Source organism: Corvus moneduloides, chromosome 22, assembly GCF_009650955.1.
Source record: "Corvus moneduloides isolate bCorMon1 chromosome 22, bCorMon1.pri, whole genome shotgun sequence".
In the NCBI taxonomy this organism is placed as follows: Eukaryota; Metazoa; Chordata; class Aves; order Passeriformes; family Corvidae; genus Corvus; species Corvus moneduloides.
The window spans coordinates 1,969,685-1,983,151 of record NC_045497.1 but is presented as its reverse complement, the minus strand read 5'-3'; the positions used below and the strand labels follow the sequence as shown (position 1 = coordinate 1,983,151).

Sequence of the window (13,467 nt, the reverse complement as noted above, 5' to 3'; positions counted from 1 at the left end):
GGGGCCGCGAGGGGCCGGTGAGGGGCCGTGAGGGACCGAGACCGGCACGTTAAGGGAGCACGAGGGGCGGTGAGGGGCCGTGAGGGACCGAGACCGGCACGTTAAGGGAGCGTGAGGGGCCGTGAGGGACCGAGACGGGCACGTTAAGGGAGCACGAGGGGCCGTGAGGGACCGAGACGGGCACGTTAAGGGAGCACGAGGGGCCGTGAGGGGCCGTGAGGGGCCGTGAGGGGCCGTGAGGGGCCGTGAGGGGCCGTGAGGGGCCGTGAGGGGCCGTTCCCCCTGGGCGCCGCCAGGGGGCGCTGCGGCCGGCCGGAAGTTCCGGTGGCGGCGGGGCCGGTGGGTGATGGCGGCGATGGCGGCGATGGCGGCGGGGCCGTGAGGGGAGGGCGGGCACGGCCACCCCGAGGGCTCCGTGCGGGCCGTGCCTGGGGCGGGACAGCGGCGGCAGCGCCGGGAGGGCTGAGGGGAGGGAGGCGGCCCCTCGGTGAAGACCCGTTCTTCAGGCCGCGCGGCTGCTCCTCCCGGCCTGAGGGGGGGACAGGGCTGTGCTCGGGAGCTCGGCTGGAGTTACCGTGTTTTTAACGTTGAAACAGCCCAAGCTTTATTAATAAATCACCTCTGCGGCTGAGCTGCCCCGGTGCTTGACCCCCACAGCAGAGCCCGACAGACTGAGGGTAAAACCAGGAGGGTGTTTGGGGTGTCTCAGTGCATATTTTTGGGGTTTGGGGTTGAATGGAGAAGGTTTTTTTAAGCTGCGTGTTTGCCTTATTGAATAAATGCTCTTATTCGAACAGTCATTTGCTGGGTCTGCCAGGGAACAAAGTGAAACAAAATGTTAATATCACAGCTGAGTTCCCAGTTACTGAAGGCTTCGAGAATTGCAGGTAAATTGGTTTTGTGTGACCAGGTTTTCTGTTTGTTTGGGGTTATTTTCCTGGGGTAATTGGACTCCCAGAAGTTTCTTTTCCACCAAGCAGCGCAGGAGGGAGGAGGCTGTTGTTGAGTCAGTGGTTGTCAAATGTTATTATGTCTCTGATTTATTCTGTAAGTACAGTGTAGCTTTGGTTTAACCTCTTTTAACCTTAGGAGGAGATTCCTTAGCACCAGAGAGGTTTGAACAGGAGTGAACAGCTCCTTACCATTCCAAATTGATTTTCCTTCAGAAAACGTTCCACTTAATGGAATCACGGAATGGTGTGGGTTGGAAGGGGCCTTAAAGACCATGGAATTCCAACCCCCAGTGAAGGAGAAGCTCCACCCTGCTCTGGGTGACCTGGGCAGCTTACCCAGTGAAGCAGAATGTATTTTTAACATTACAGCATGGTAGTTAAAATTTGGAAAGATTTCCTTGCCTTTGTGATGACAATACAGCTTCTGTGAGCGTTTCCTTTTGTTGGCGTGTTCTGGCCAGAGCTGTCTGCTGGTTTGAGAGCTGGGCAGAGCTTTTCTCATGCTCCTGCTGGGAAATTCTGCCTTTTAAGTGCAATCCCTTTCTCCCAAAGGCCACCTCTTGCCCAGGTCAGTGTCCTCCTTCCTCTGCTGCCGTTCTCCATCCGCACGCTACAGCACTCAGCCCCCCAACACCAGCGGGGCCCAGCCCCAGCAGTGGCACACGCTGGACCCTGAGCTGGAGGAGATCCTGATTCCCAGGAAACTCTCCATCAGCCCCTTGGAGAGCTGGCTGACAGTGAGGTACTCCCTGCCCAAAGCCGAGGGTGCTCAGGAAGAAGCGAGCCATGAAACCCCGCAGCCGTCCGAGTGTCCCCCTCCTGCTGGGACGAGGGATGTGGGGGAAGGAGAGGGAGCCCTGGGCAGCAAAATGCAGTGCAGGAATGTGCTGAAGATCCGCAGGAGGAAAATGAACAGGCACAAGTACAAGAAGCTGATCAAGAGGAGGAAGTTCATCCGCAGGAGGGTAAAGGAGGGGCGCAAGAAGAAGCGTCAGGTGAGCTCAGGGGAGGGGGAGTTCCCTGACAGAAATGTGCCCACACATCAAACCAGCTCCTGTTCAGGTGTTGGATGATGGAGCTAAGTGGATTTGGGGGAAAATGAGCCTGAATGAATTCAGCATTTAACCTCAAGCTGTGCCAGGGGAGGGTCAGGTTGGACATCAGGAGGAGTTTCTCCGTGGAAAGGGTGGTCAGGCGTTGGAAGGGGCTGCCCAGGGAGGTGGTGGATTCACCCTGGAGGTGTCCAAGGAATGCCTGGATGTGACACTCAGTGCCGGGTGACAATGCTGGGCATCAGTCACAGCTGGACTCAGTGGTCTTGGAGATCTTTTCCAGCCTCAGTGACTCTATGATTCCAAACATAAATGTGATAATTGCTGGGCATAATTTTTCTTCCATGACAGTAATTTACAGATAGGTGTGATTAATGGAGATGAGTTTTAGCATTTGTGTGAAGGATGAATTCATGTCTCTACCCTGCATCAGGGAGACTGGTTAAACCTTAATTTCTTTCCTGTCTTGACAACATCCTTAGGTGCTTCCAAATCTGTTTTTCTACACAGAAGCCTTTTACTTCCTTTAATGGAAGGAAATGAGGGAAGACACAGAGATTTGTTCATGCTGGGGATGTTCTCCTTCAGCACAGCCTTTCGTGGGATATAATTTAGTTCATTCTCTAGGAATTCTCACCTTGCCCAGATGCAAACTGGGGTTAATTGTAATTCCACTGCTTCAGATCTGTAGGAGGCAGTGTTGAACACTATAAAATCCTCTTATTTCCTTCACCATTTCATTGCCCACCTTCTCAGTTTTCCTTGCACAGAACTTTTAAAATGATACTGTTGAGATCCTTGTGCCTTTTAATGTCTTCTGATGTATTTTCTGCAGTAAGATCAAATATTTTGTCACTTAAACCCTTTGTTTCCTTTGTGTGTGTTACACCTGCATTGTCCTTGGGATGTGTGGGCAGTGGGTGTTGCTTCTGAGCTGTGTTACCTTTTTTTTTTTTCTTTTTTTTTCCTGTTTTAGATCAAATTTGAGAAAGATTTGGAGCGCATCTGGAAAAGAGCTGGCTTGAAAAGTGCTCCTGCAGGGTGGCAAACCCCCAAGATCTACCTGAGGAGTTCCAAGCGATAAAAAACACCTGTCATAAATTTTAACCTGTAATTGTAATTAAAAAAATATTTAAGTATGTTGGTGACATTTAACCTTTTTCTGATTGTGATGAAAATAGTACAAAGGAGTTTTCCAAGAGAAAAGCTGGCAGCTTTTCCTCCCCAAAGGAGAGGTGTGAGCTCTTTTCTGGTGGCTTGGCACTGCTGTCCTGTGGGCAGTTTCTGAAGTCCCTCTTTAAGATGAGACTGAACCTAAGAACAATCAGGTGTGGGAGATGGGATCAGTGACAGAATTCCCACTGTATATATGGCACAAAGCTTTGGAAATGTTCTTTTCTAAACTGCATTCTTTCACAGCCTTGCTGCAGAAAGGCTGGGGTTTTCCTAAGAGTTGTGGTGGGATGGGAATTGGATCAGAATTCCATGGAATGTACCTGCAAGAGCTTTTGTTGTCTCTTACCTGGAGCCTTGGTGTGCACGTGCCTGGGGCATTGCATGAGCATCCTTGAAAGGCACATTTATTTTTGACTTCTACTTTGTGTTAATAAAAAATGGTTATTTTTGTCTTTGATTGACCCCTGTCATGTGGAACATCCAGATATTGGTCAAAGGAGAAGCTCAGAGCTAATTATTCATTAACAACAAAAACTTCTGCACCTGAGACAACCCTGATACAATCAGCTGGTTTTGCATGGTTGAAGAGAGTCGTGAAAGCTGTGAAAAATACAGGTGTCTAAAATAAACCCTGAGAGAGGACTTTTTATCTGGGTTCTGGTTTGGGTTCTGCTTTTCTTTTTGGGGTTTGAGGCAGTTCTGGGTGGTTTAGTGTGATTCAAGGGCTGGGGTGGACTGAGGGGGGAAAAGAATGAGCTCCTTCAGGCTGGTCGTTGTGGGAAACTCCCTGAAAATGATTCCCTTTTTTCTGCTAGGAGAGAATAAACTGAAAGGGAGGAGAATAATCTCTGGAAGTCATTGCTACGAGGTGCAGTTTAATCTGGCTGCAGGAAGGACATCCTGAGCCACAGCTTCTCTGGGCAACCTGTGCCTCACCACCCTCACAGGCAAGAATTCCTTCCTAACATCTTAAATCTCTCAGGATTTGTGTTTTCCTTGTGGAAAAACTCTGTCTTACAAGGGACTAACCAGGTTTTACATCCCAGGGCTGTGTCAGCTTCCTTCAGTGTTCTTGACCACAGGATGTGATTTGAGACTCTCAATCAGAGAGGAAAACTGCCCCTGATTTTCTGTAGAGGGAGCACGAGTCCAGGATATACTCACAAAGCTTTATTAGGAGCTGCTCTTCCTCTCCAAAATATCTGCATCCCACTGAATCTGCACACTTAGGAAAGGTTTATGTGTATATGTAGCTGTGGTAACAAAAAAAGGGCTGCAAACAGGAAAGCTTTGACTTAAAATTCCCAAAATGTTGAAGATTTCTATTATTTTGCTGTTCTGGGAGGAAATGGTTGAAAGCCAGACAATTTCATGCTGTTTATTACAGAGCTTGGAGATAACTGGTGGGGGGGTGATTTTATGTCACTCATTGGGCTGGAAAGGCCCCTCAAAATTGGACTATAAACCAAATTTCTGTCATCTCTAATTCCTGGATTGCATGCACTTCACTGCAGGCAGCAAACTCAGCTGAACAGAACAAGTTGAGGAGTTTCCTCACAGTGATCAGGTTTGTGCTGGAATGAGTTGGCTCTGAAGTAGGAAGTCAGCTGACTTGGAGGGGATGAAAACTCTGAATTTTGTTTCTCTGAACCAAATCCCATTGCAAATGTGGAGGGTGTTGCCCCATTTTGGAAAGGTCAGAGCCCAGCAATGTGGTGGCAGTGGCAAAAATACCATTTCTTTTTCATGTTAGCAAGTAATAGTTCCTGACAAACTGGATTTTGGTTGTCTCCTTGACCTGGAGAGCAATGATTCTTACCAGAGTTAAGACTTAAATGCATTTTAAAAGTCTTCTCTAGAAAATATGGTGTTCAATGACATCAGTATGGATCCTTGAAGTTTTTTAGAGGCCAGTTATTGCAGCCACAAATGAATCCAGTTTAACTTAAAAATACCTTACAGCTGAGAATCAGGCCTGATTGTATATGGGAAAGGGAGCAATGTGAAATAACTGCTTCCAGCAGCTTTTTCCAAAAAGCCTGGCTCAACTTCCAGTACTTTATATAACTAGAAAATTGCCTGGTGCTCCATGGTGGTAGAGATGAGATGTTGGAAATGATAGGAGCCTTTTAGGATTAAAGCAGAAGCAGATTTATGGTACTGATGAGGATTACAAAATCAATTCCAACGTTTTGTAAAGCAGCAACCTTTCTATTTCACTGCAAATCAGGAAGTTTGGTCCCTTTGGTAACAAGGATTGAAACCCAAATGGGTGGAAAGTAGAAACATTTAAATTGTGTATAAATTGCAGCAGATCAGCAATTGATGCCTGGTTAACCCTGTGATGGTCTGGGGTGCGCAGAAGAGATTTCAGCTCCCTGGCAGCCACTCTCCAGTTCTCCAGAGGAACATTTTTGGATGTTGTCTCCTCTAGTTCTGGCTCACTTCACATAAATTCAATTCCTGTCTGAGTTCATCATGGGAAAAGGGAAAGTCCAGCAGACTACTGGTCTTGGTTAAGAGCAACTGGTGCCTATTTAGAGCACAAAAAGCTGTTCCTTCCCTTTGGGAATGTTGTGCTTGCCCTGCAGAGCCTGGTGGATGGGCTGGGAGCTGTTAGAGCAGCCCTGAGGTGATGCAGACAGTGAGTCTGAGCTCAGGGATGCCCTCTCCGTGTCCCTGGCACGGGCAGGAGCCACGTGGAGAGGAAATGGGGTGGGATGTAATGATGGCTTCTCCTGCTCCAGAAACCAGCCCTGAGCTCATTCAAACCAGGAGCTGCACAGGTTGCAAAGGCACCAGAGGGAAAACACTGATCTGAATTGAGGCTGGTTGTAGGCAGGAAAAAGGTTTGAGAATCCTTAAATCCTAAAGCATGTGGTGCAGACTGAAAGGATTTATTCCCAATGTTTTCAAGGATGATTTCATGGGAGAAGGTACACATGTGCACAGGCTGTAGGATGCCCCTGGCTGCACACAACTGGAGCAGCAAAAAGGGAAATAAAGAGAAATATTCTTCATGTTGTATTGGCTCCTGATAGCTGGTGTGCCTAAAACCTGGTTTTTTGGAGTGTGGGGTTTTTTTTTGTTGCTTTTTTTTTTTTGTGTGTGTGGTTTATTTCTATTTGGGGTTTTGTCTGTTGTTGTTTGTGGGGTTTTTGTTTGCTTTGAGTTTGGGGTTTTTTGGTTTGTTTGCTTGGTTGGTTTTGTTTTGGGGTTTTTTAACATCAGAGGGAAAGGATGGGGGTGATGCCTCCTCCTTTTGCTGCTGGAGGATTTCTCTGCAAAAAATCCCAAGCTGTTCTGATGTCTTTATTGGGGGAACTGTTCTTTCTTCCATTAATGAGCTCCAGTCTCAAGAAGTAAATCAGCCCATGTCAGGGGATATTTATGAGCATTTGGTGCACAAAACACCTTTCAGGCCATTAATAGGACCTGACAACCATTGCCTAATAACTCCTGAGCAGGAACAGTGGGCACCTTTACTCTGGTGAGCTCATGCCCTGTTAAATGGGGCACTTTCATGTGAAAAACCAAAATGTTGGTGTACATTGGCTCCAGGAGCTCTGACCTGCTCCTTCTCAAATCCTGGAGCCAGGTCTGCTTTGGTGGGACTGATCCCTGATCCAGAGGTTCCAAATTTAACAAACCAGGCTTGTTCCCACCAGCTGAAAACCTGGCTGAGGTGATCTGACTGATCTCACAAACAGCACCTGTGGCTGCCTCAAATGCCATCTTTTCTTTTCACCATTCATGCTGCTCTGCTCTGTTTTCCAGGAAAACATCCTGGTTTGGGGTCATTTGGGCTGAACCTCTCCAAAAATAACAGCACTCTGTACCCAGCCTGGAGCATTTGCAGAGCTGAAATGGGTTGAAAAGTGGTTTTTTTTTTGTTTTTTTCCTGCTGCTTTTAAAATAAATAAATAAAAATATCAATAACTGTAGCTCCTGTAAACACCTGAGGTAGCTTGGAGCAAACACAGGGTGCTGGTTTTCCTGTGGAAGAATCCATTCTTGCTTGGCTTTCCCTGTAAAACAGAGGAACAAAACTGAAACAAGGAGTTCTATGAGTCAGAGAATTTAAGAAAACCATCTGATACATCACTTTTGTGTCAAATCCCTGATTTAGGGAATTTTTTAGTCTTGCTCCCTGCATGGGCACTAAGAACTATAAAACTGAGACTTGTCCCCCTTGAATGTAGCTGGAATTTTCTGCAAAATAATGGGAAGAAGGAGGAGTTTGAATGCACAGGGGGCAATATAACTGTAGGTGCCTTGACAAGGCTAAATGGAAGTGGCTAAAATTTTGTTTGGAGTAGAAAACATGAAATTTTATTTAAAAAATGAGGTTTCTTTACTTGTTCAGTAACGAAGGCTTGGTGCTGCTCAGGCAGGTGTTGTGCTGAGGGAATGTCAGTGCCTTTGGTGTGTCCAGGTCTGGAAAAAACCACTCCTGGAGCCTCTCAGCAGCTGGAACACTTCAGAATCCCTTTCCCACTTGTAAAGTGATTGGTGCCAAGACCAAGATGTGGAGTTGTGAGCAAGGAGTTGGCACAGCAGGTAAAAAAATGAATAGTTTGGGATTTTTGTGTTTTAAAGGAATTAGTTCATGGTAGGATGATCTGGCTGAGCTTTATCCCCAGCCAGTGAGGAACTGGTTAAAGTTGAAGGAGAAAGAGGTGGAAGCAATGGAGTCAGAGTCAGCAAAGTGTGAGCAGCACCACGTTACTCAGCATCCTCTCTCCCTGGGTGAGTCAGGGCTGTTTCCTCAGGGATGCAGGGTTTTCCCTGCTGTCAGCACTGGCACAGCCAGGCCAGGATGGCACAACCAGCTGGAATCTGCCCAGCATCACCAGATACATCCCCAGGGTAAATCTGGGACTCCTCACCCTTGACTTGACTGAGCAGCCTTTGGGTTGCTCAAACTGTTTGAATTACTGCATCTGGAGTTTATCTGTGGCTTTCCCCAGGTTTGAGTGGGCACCTCCAGAGGACTCTCCCTGCCTGATTTCACTGTCTCTGTGATGCTGGAGAATATCCTGTGTTATTCTTGGCCTCCTGCCATCCCTGAGGACTCCTGTAGGCCCATCGGAAGGTAGGGCAGGGATAAATGTGTCCTGCTTGCTGATAACATCATCCCTTGGGGAAGGGAAGGCAGGAAAACTTTCTCTCACCAGTAATTGATGCAAAAAGCTGGGACTGTGGAAAAAAAAAAAAAAAGAGTGGAAAATAACAATATCTGTGCCTTGGATGGCAACACCTTCTCCTGGAGTGATTTTTGATTGTGGAAAGGAAAGCAAAGGAAAATGTGGCTTCCAGAGTAGGAACAGCTCCTTCTGGAGTGGGGATGGCAGGATAAAGTCACCTGAACTTTTCCACGTTGTTTTGAGGGAGGAATAGGGATTTCCACATTGTTCTGAGGGAAAAATATGCATTTCCACATGTGGTGTCATCCCCAAAGTGGAGTGGGAACTCTCACTTGATTTCTAAAGGAGGCAAAGGAAGCAGCACCCTGGGGTTTTTTAGCTAAGATTATGGTTGCCAGAGTCCTCTTGGGTTAATCCTGAGCAAATACTCTTTTCACATAGACTACCCTTAAAAGCTGACCAGGCTCCATGTTTATGTGTCTAAATTTGGCAGGAGGATTCTATTGCATTATGGAAAGCAACCTCCTTTCACCCAAAGTATTTTTATTTTTAATGAAACGGCCTGCAAACGTGAGGTAAATAACACAACTCTGGGAGGCACCTTTGAGCACCCTCTTCAGAACCAACCCATTAATTTTTCCACTCTTTTCCCAGTCACTTCTGATCTCAAAATAAGCTGGTGTGCCTGGAATCCCACTGCTTAATTATTTTAGGCGGGTGCAATGGATGGGCTGCAATTAGTGTGAGGAGTGGAGCTTCCCCTCAAAACCTCCTGGTACCAGAGCTCTGTTCCCACGTGCAGAGAGGCCAAAAGTTGTGGTTTGAGGCACAGTGCTGGTGGCCAGAAAGGGGACACACAAAATGTCAGCTCTCAGCTCCTGAGGACTCCCAGAATTTTCTCGTTCCTCACAGGAATGAGCAGTGCTGGGTGCTTGTGGTTTGAGCTTTTCCCAGGTTAGGGGAACCTGACTTAGTGCTGCCTGTGGGAGGAGTGAAATTCAGTTTGTGCTGTGCTTGTGGTCAGGGCTGTGGTGTGGTCAGCCTGCTCCAGGGGCTTGGGAGTGACCTGGAATACTGGACAGTGAAGCAGGATTTTTGGACACGGTTTTTCAGCCCAGTTGGCTTCTGCCCTCTCTTCCCCAGAACTTTATGTAGGCTTAACAACTTCCATGTGAAGTGCCTCAAAATCTGGAATGAAAGAGGGTGCAAAGTGCGTGCCCCTTCAGACACAGAACCCAGGTTTGGTGCCTTTTCCCTGGAACTCAGAAAGTGGATGAGGAGCAGCCAGGAGCTGCTGCTTTCTCCCACATTTCTGGAGACAAGCACAGTTCAAAGGGGTGATTTGATGCCTCAGTCATTTCCTCCTGAGCCTCGGTGCTGTCTGCCAGCTGCCAAATTGGACCAGGACTGCAGATCCGTCCCCTAGAGCGCAGCCTGATGGATTCGTTGTGGATTTGGGAAAGCTGAGATGCTCCAGAACCACATGGCAGTGAGTCAGTCCCGTGTCATGGGTTGGACACTCTTCTGTCTCAGGCACTCCAGGTTCGAAAGTTGATTTTGGGGGATCATTGGAGAGATCTAGAAAGTTTAGTTGCAAGTGGCCCTGAAAAAATCCCTGTTTCCTAGGAAAATCCAGTTGCTGGCTGCTGCTGTGGACTTTAGGGGAGGATTAACAGATGCAGATAAATGAACAGAGCCACTCCTGGAGTTCTGATTGCTGCAACTCCAGAGCTGCAGATTTTTCCATCCCCTCACGGTTCATGGATTTTGAGCTCATACCTGCTTTTTCTTTAACACTCTGTGTTGAAGACACTGCTGGCTCTCAGAATAGACTGGGAGATGAGTACTTAATAATTTAAATGAAATAAAAGTTAGAAAATATCATTTCACTGGGGTAAAGAAGGAGCAGGTAGGAATGACTCCTGTTTGCCCTAGGGAATGGGAATACTGGGAAGATCTGAGAGGCAAGAGAGATGAAATAGGAGGCATTGGAAAGTTAAAATCAGGATTTTGCCCAAATTCTGCCCAGGCTGGTGTGCAGCTGGTCTAGGCTCTGCTCCCAATTCTGCCACTGCTCTGCTCTGTGAGTTTGGGTGACTCATTTCCTTTTGTGTTCCATGGCTCCCTCCTGCTCCTGTCTGTTTAGATTCCAAATTTTTCCTACCAGAAGCTGTGTGGGACAGACCCAAGTGTGCTGTGACCAAGAGAGAGCCTTGCACACGTGAATGAGGGACCAGAAAACACATTTGATTTTAATTGTCTATTTTTTAACAGCATTTAGATTGAAACAATCATAGCAAGTACTTAAAATTAATTTCTTTTCAACTAAGAATTATTTTTATAGAGAACTGATTTTTCAGATTTACCTTCTTACAGTTTGGTCATGCAAAAAATAGTAAACTTAAGAGAAAACTATAATTTATGCCTGCTCTGTGGGTGTCAGTGAGGTGCTGCTTTGTGTCTTTGTTTCCATCCCTGTTGTTTTCCCATTTCTCCTTGGGCAGTTGTTTTTTTTTTTTTGGGTAGCTTCTGTCTGGAATTTAAAAAAAAAAAAAAAAAAGAAAGAAAATCAGTGTTGGTTTCCTGGGCAATTTCTCTGTTTTTGTAACTGGTTTCTATTAATGGTTTTGAGATGAATCCCAGGAATCTGAAGCTTTTCAGCCAAAGGGGGTGTTTAAATATTGTGCCATCCAAGGGCGCTGGAATCCAGGAACCAGGGAGTTTTTGGAGATGCCTTGTGGGTGCAGACAGAGCTCTGTGACCTGCTCGAGGACAGCAGTGCTGAAAGAACACACAAACACATGGATTAATGGGAATAATCCACGCAGCTGGAAAGCTCTGGATGCTGCACTTTAACTCCTCACTTGGGCGCATCCAGGTCCGTCCCAGACAATCTCTACAGCTCCGTGTGTTCAGCAGATCAAAACCCTCTCAGCATTTCCATCTGACTAAATTCCTGCATTCCTGGCCATCCATATGAATTAATTTCTGCTCCTTGGGCACTCAGGGAAGTGGAGCTTCCAGCTGGAGATTCAAGGCAGGAGGAAGTTGAGGAGCTGCCTGTGAAGGACAGCCCCCAAACCTTGGTGCTGTTCCTATTCCTCTGGCTTTGCTTCGGAATGAAGCCTCAGTTGGGGAGGGTCAGGTTGGACATCAGGAGAAATTTCCCCATGGGAGGTGTTGTTAAGCATGGGAATTGCTGCCCAGGGAGGTGCTGGAGTCCCCATCCCTGGAGCTGTCCCAGGAACACTCAGAGCTCCGGGCTGGTTGTGACAAGGTGAGGCTCAGTCACAGCTTGGACTCTGACCCTGGAGGTCTTTTCCAACCTCAACAGTCCTGGGATTGAGGAGTGCTTGGGCACAGCATGGCTGAGACCATGGCACTGACTGCCCGTGGGGTATTTTTGTGGATTTCACCTTTCTCTGCCTGTCCCAGAGCTGTTATTTAATGTTGCCATGATGCTTTTTTATTCACCCGCAGTCTAAAGGTGTCAGAGCTGTGTCCTCCTCCTCCCCCAGCCCGTGAGCGTTTGCCTCAGCAGCTGCTTTGGTGGCTGCACCTCAGGCTGCTGATTACAGTGGACTCCAGTGAAATGAAACGAAGCAGAAAAACATGTGGTGAGACCATCAACTTGTCATTCTGGATGTGCCCTTCAGAGAAGGCAAATCAGGGGGTTTTGTGTTTGTGGCTGGGGAACGAGCACGGCGATGCTGGGGCTGGGAGGTGCCCGCCTTGTTCCAGCCCTGCAGTAATGACAGCCTCTGCTCGGCAGCCCTGTCATTGTGGTTGGCTTTCAGCTTTGTCCTTTCAGTTCACAGCTCTTGCTCTAAGCTGGATTATTTCAGGCTTGCTTAAGGGGTTCGTGGCAGCTGGAAGATTTGTTTTAAAGAGAAAAGCTTTGCCACCAAGTGAAAAATGGTGTAAATTAACCCTGAACTGCAGTGCCTTTCTTTTGCTGTTCCCATGCAAAGTTCTTTTTCTCCGTATTTTATTTTGAGGAATCCTTGCTGCCTTTGCCACTGTCAATTAGCTGTACTCTTGTACTCTTTATTCCTAAGCTGTAGCACTCCCTACTACTTTTATATTCTAGGAATTTTATCCTTTTTTCTTCCCATGGGCAGGTATTTTCTCTTTTCCTTTGATCCTGGTGGAGCACTCTGGGTCCTGTATTTAAAGAAGTTGTTGATGATAAGCCTGGAGTGTTGACAAATCCTGCGCACAAGGCCTTGTACTGTAATTTGTGTCAACAGATCATTAATGCTTGCATTCCTTTTAAATTCATGTATTTATGGCTGTGAAGATGGGGTGGAAGGGGCCACTTCCACTCCTGCTTCCCAGGGTTAGTGGCTCTCAAAAGTGCAGTAAAGGATGGAGGATTCCCCTTGGTATCAGACCTTCCTCCTGATCTGAGACTCGCTCAGTTTTTCTGGCTGCTAATCTTCAATTTGGATTTATTGGGAGGTCTCTCAGTGCAGCCTGAGAACAAAAATGTTCAAAATGGAAGAGATGGGGAAGAGGAAACTTCCTGACAGTCATAACTTCCCACAAGCCAATTAACCTTGTGCCCCCTGCACTTTTAGCAGGGCTTTGTCCACCTGAGTCACTGCTTTCTATCTGAAATAGGTGTGAAATACCCATTTTCTTTTGCCACAATGGAAAAGGGACAACTCTGGGAACATGGGAGCCTTTCTTGTGCTGCTGACCTGATCTGACGGCAGGTGCAGAGCCTGCAAAACCACTGCTGTTGGTGCTGGAAAGTCCCTTTCCCTTGCCTGGATGAGGTTCCTTTCTCTGGTCAGGATTTGTGGTCAGCTGGAGATGAGCAGTGGGCAGCCAAGGGATGAATCAATTCCCCAATTCCCCTGGGAGTGGGGAAGGAGAAAGGCTGGGGAGCACTGCACAGCTCAGAATGGAGAATCTCGTTAAAAATTCAGCTCCTGACCAGGAAAAATGTTGACACAGCTGCTTTTCCAGGATGTCTTTGGAGCAGCAAAGCTCCAGGAAGCAGGGCTGGCTGCAGACTGTGCAGGATTAGACAGGGGACAAGGCAGAGCTCTGCAAACCAGGCTCCTGTGTCCCTTTCCTCCCCTCTTTGTGAGCCCCAGCGAAGCTGCTGCTCTTCCCTTCCCGTGGGTGATT

The 13,467-nt window shown here is 47.3% G+C and overlaps 1 protein-coding gene across 2 annotated transcripts; it reads left to right on the top strand.

Moving 5' to 3' along the window:
• The first annotated feature begins 319 nt into the window (after positions 1–319).
• Positions 320–3,638, top strand: AURKAIP1 (aurora kinase A interacting protein 1). Of its 2 annotated transcripts, none has more exons than XM_032131793.1 (4): positions 320–339; positions 798–887; positions 1,506–1,948; positions 2,982–3,638. In XM_032131793.1, the coding sequence occupies exons 2-4, from the start codon at positions 836–838 to the stop codon at positions 3,087–3,089; spliced, it is 603 nt and encodes a 200-aa protein (XP_031987684.1). In that variant the 5' UTR covers positions 320–339; positions 798–835; the 3' UTR covers positions 3,090–3,638. The 2 variants fall into 2 exon arrangements, with proteins under 2 accessions (XP_031987684.1, XP_031987683.1); XM_032131792.1 differs by lacking the exon at positions 320–339 and adding an exon at positions 420–677.
• The last annotated feature ends 9,829 nt before the right edge of the window (positions 3,639–13,467 follow it).

What these genes read in the sequence shown, in the direction of transcription:
- AURKAIP1 (XM_032131793.1), top strand. Translation starts at nt 836, where the DNA reads ATGTTAATATCACAGCTGAGTTCCCAGTTACTGAAGGCTTCGAGAATT. An exon ending in GAAGGCTTCGAGAATTGCAG is followed by an intron (nt 888 to 1,505) that starts GTAAATTGGTTT and finishes TTTCTCCCAAAG; the next exon opens with GCCACCTCTTGCCCAGGTCA. An exon ending in GGCGCAAGAAGAAGCGTCAG is followed by an intron (nt 1,949 to 2,981) that starts GTGAGCTCAGGG and finishes TTCCTGTTTTAG; the next exon opens with ATCAAATTTGAGAAAGATTT.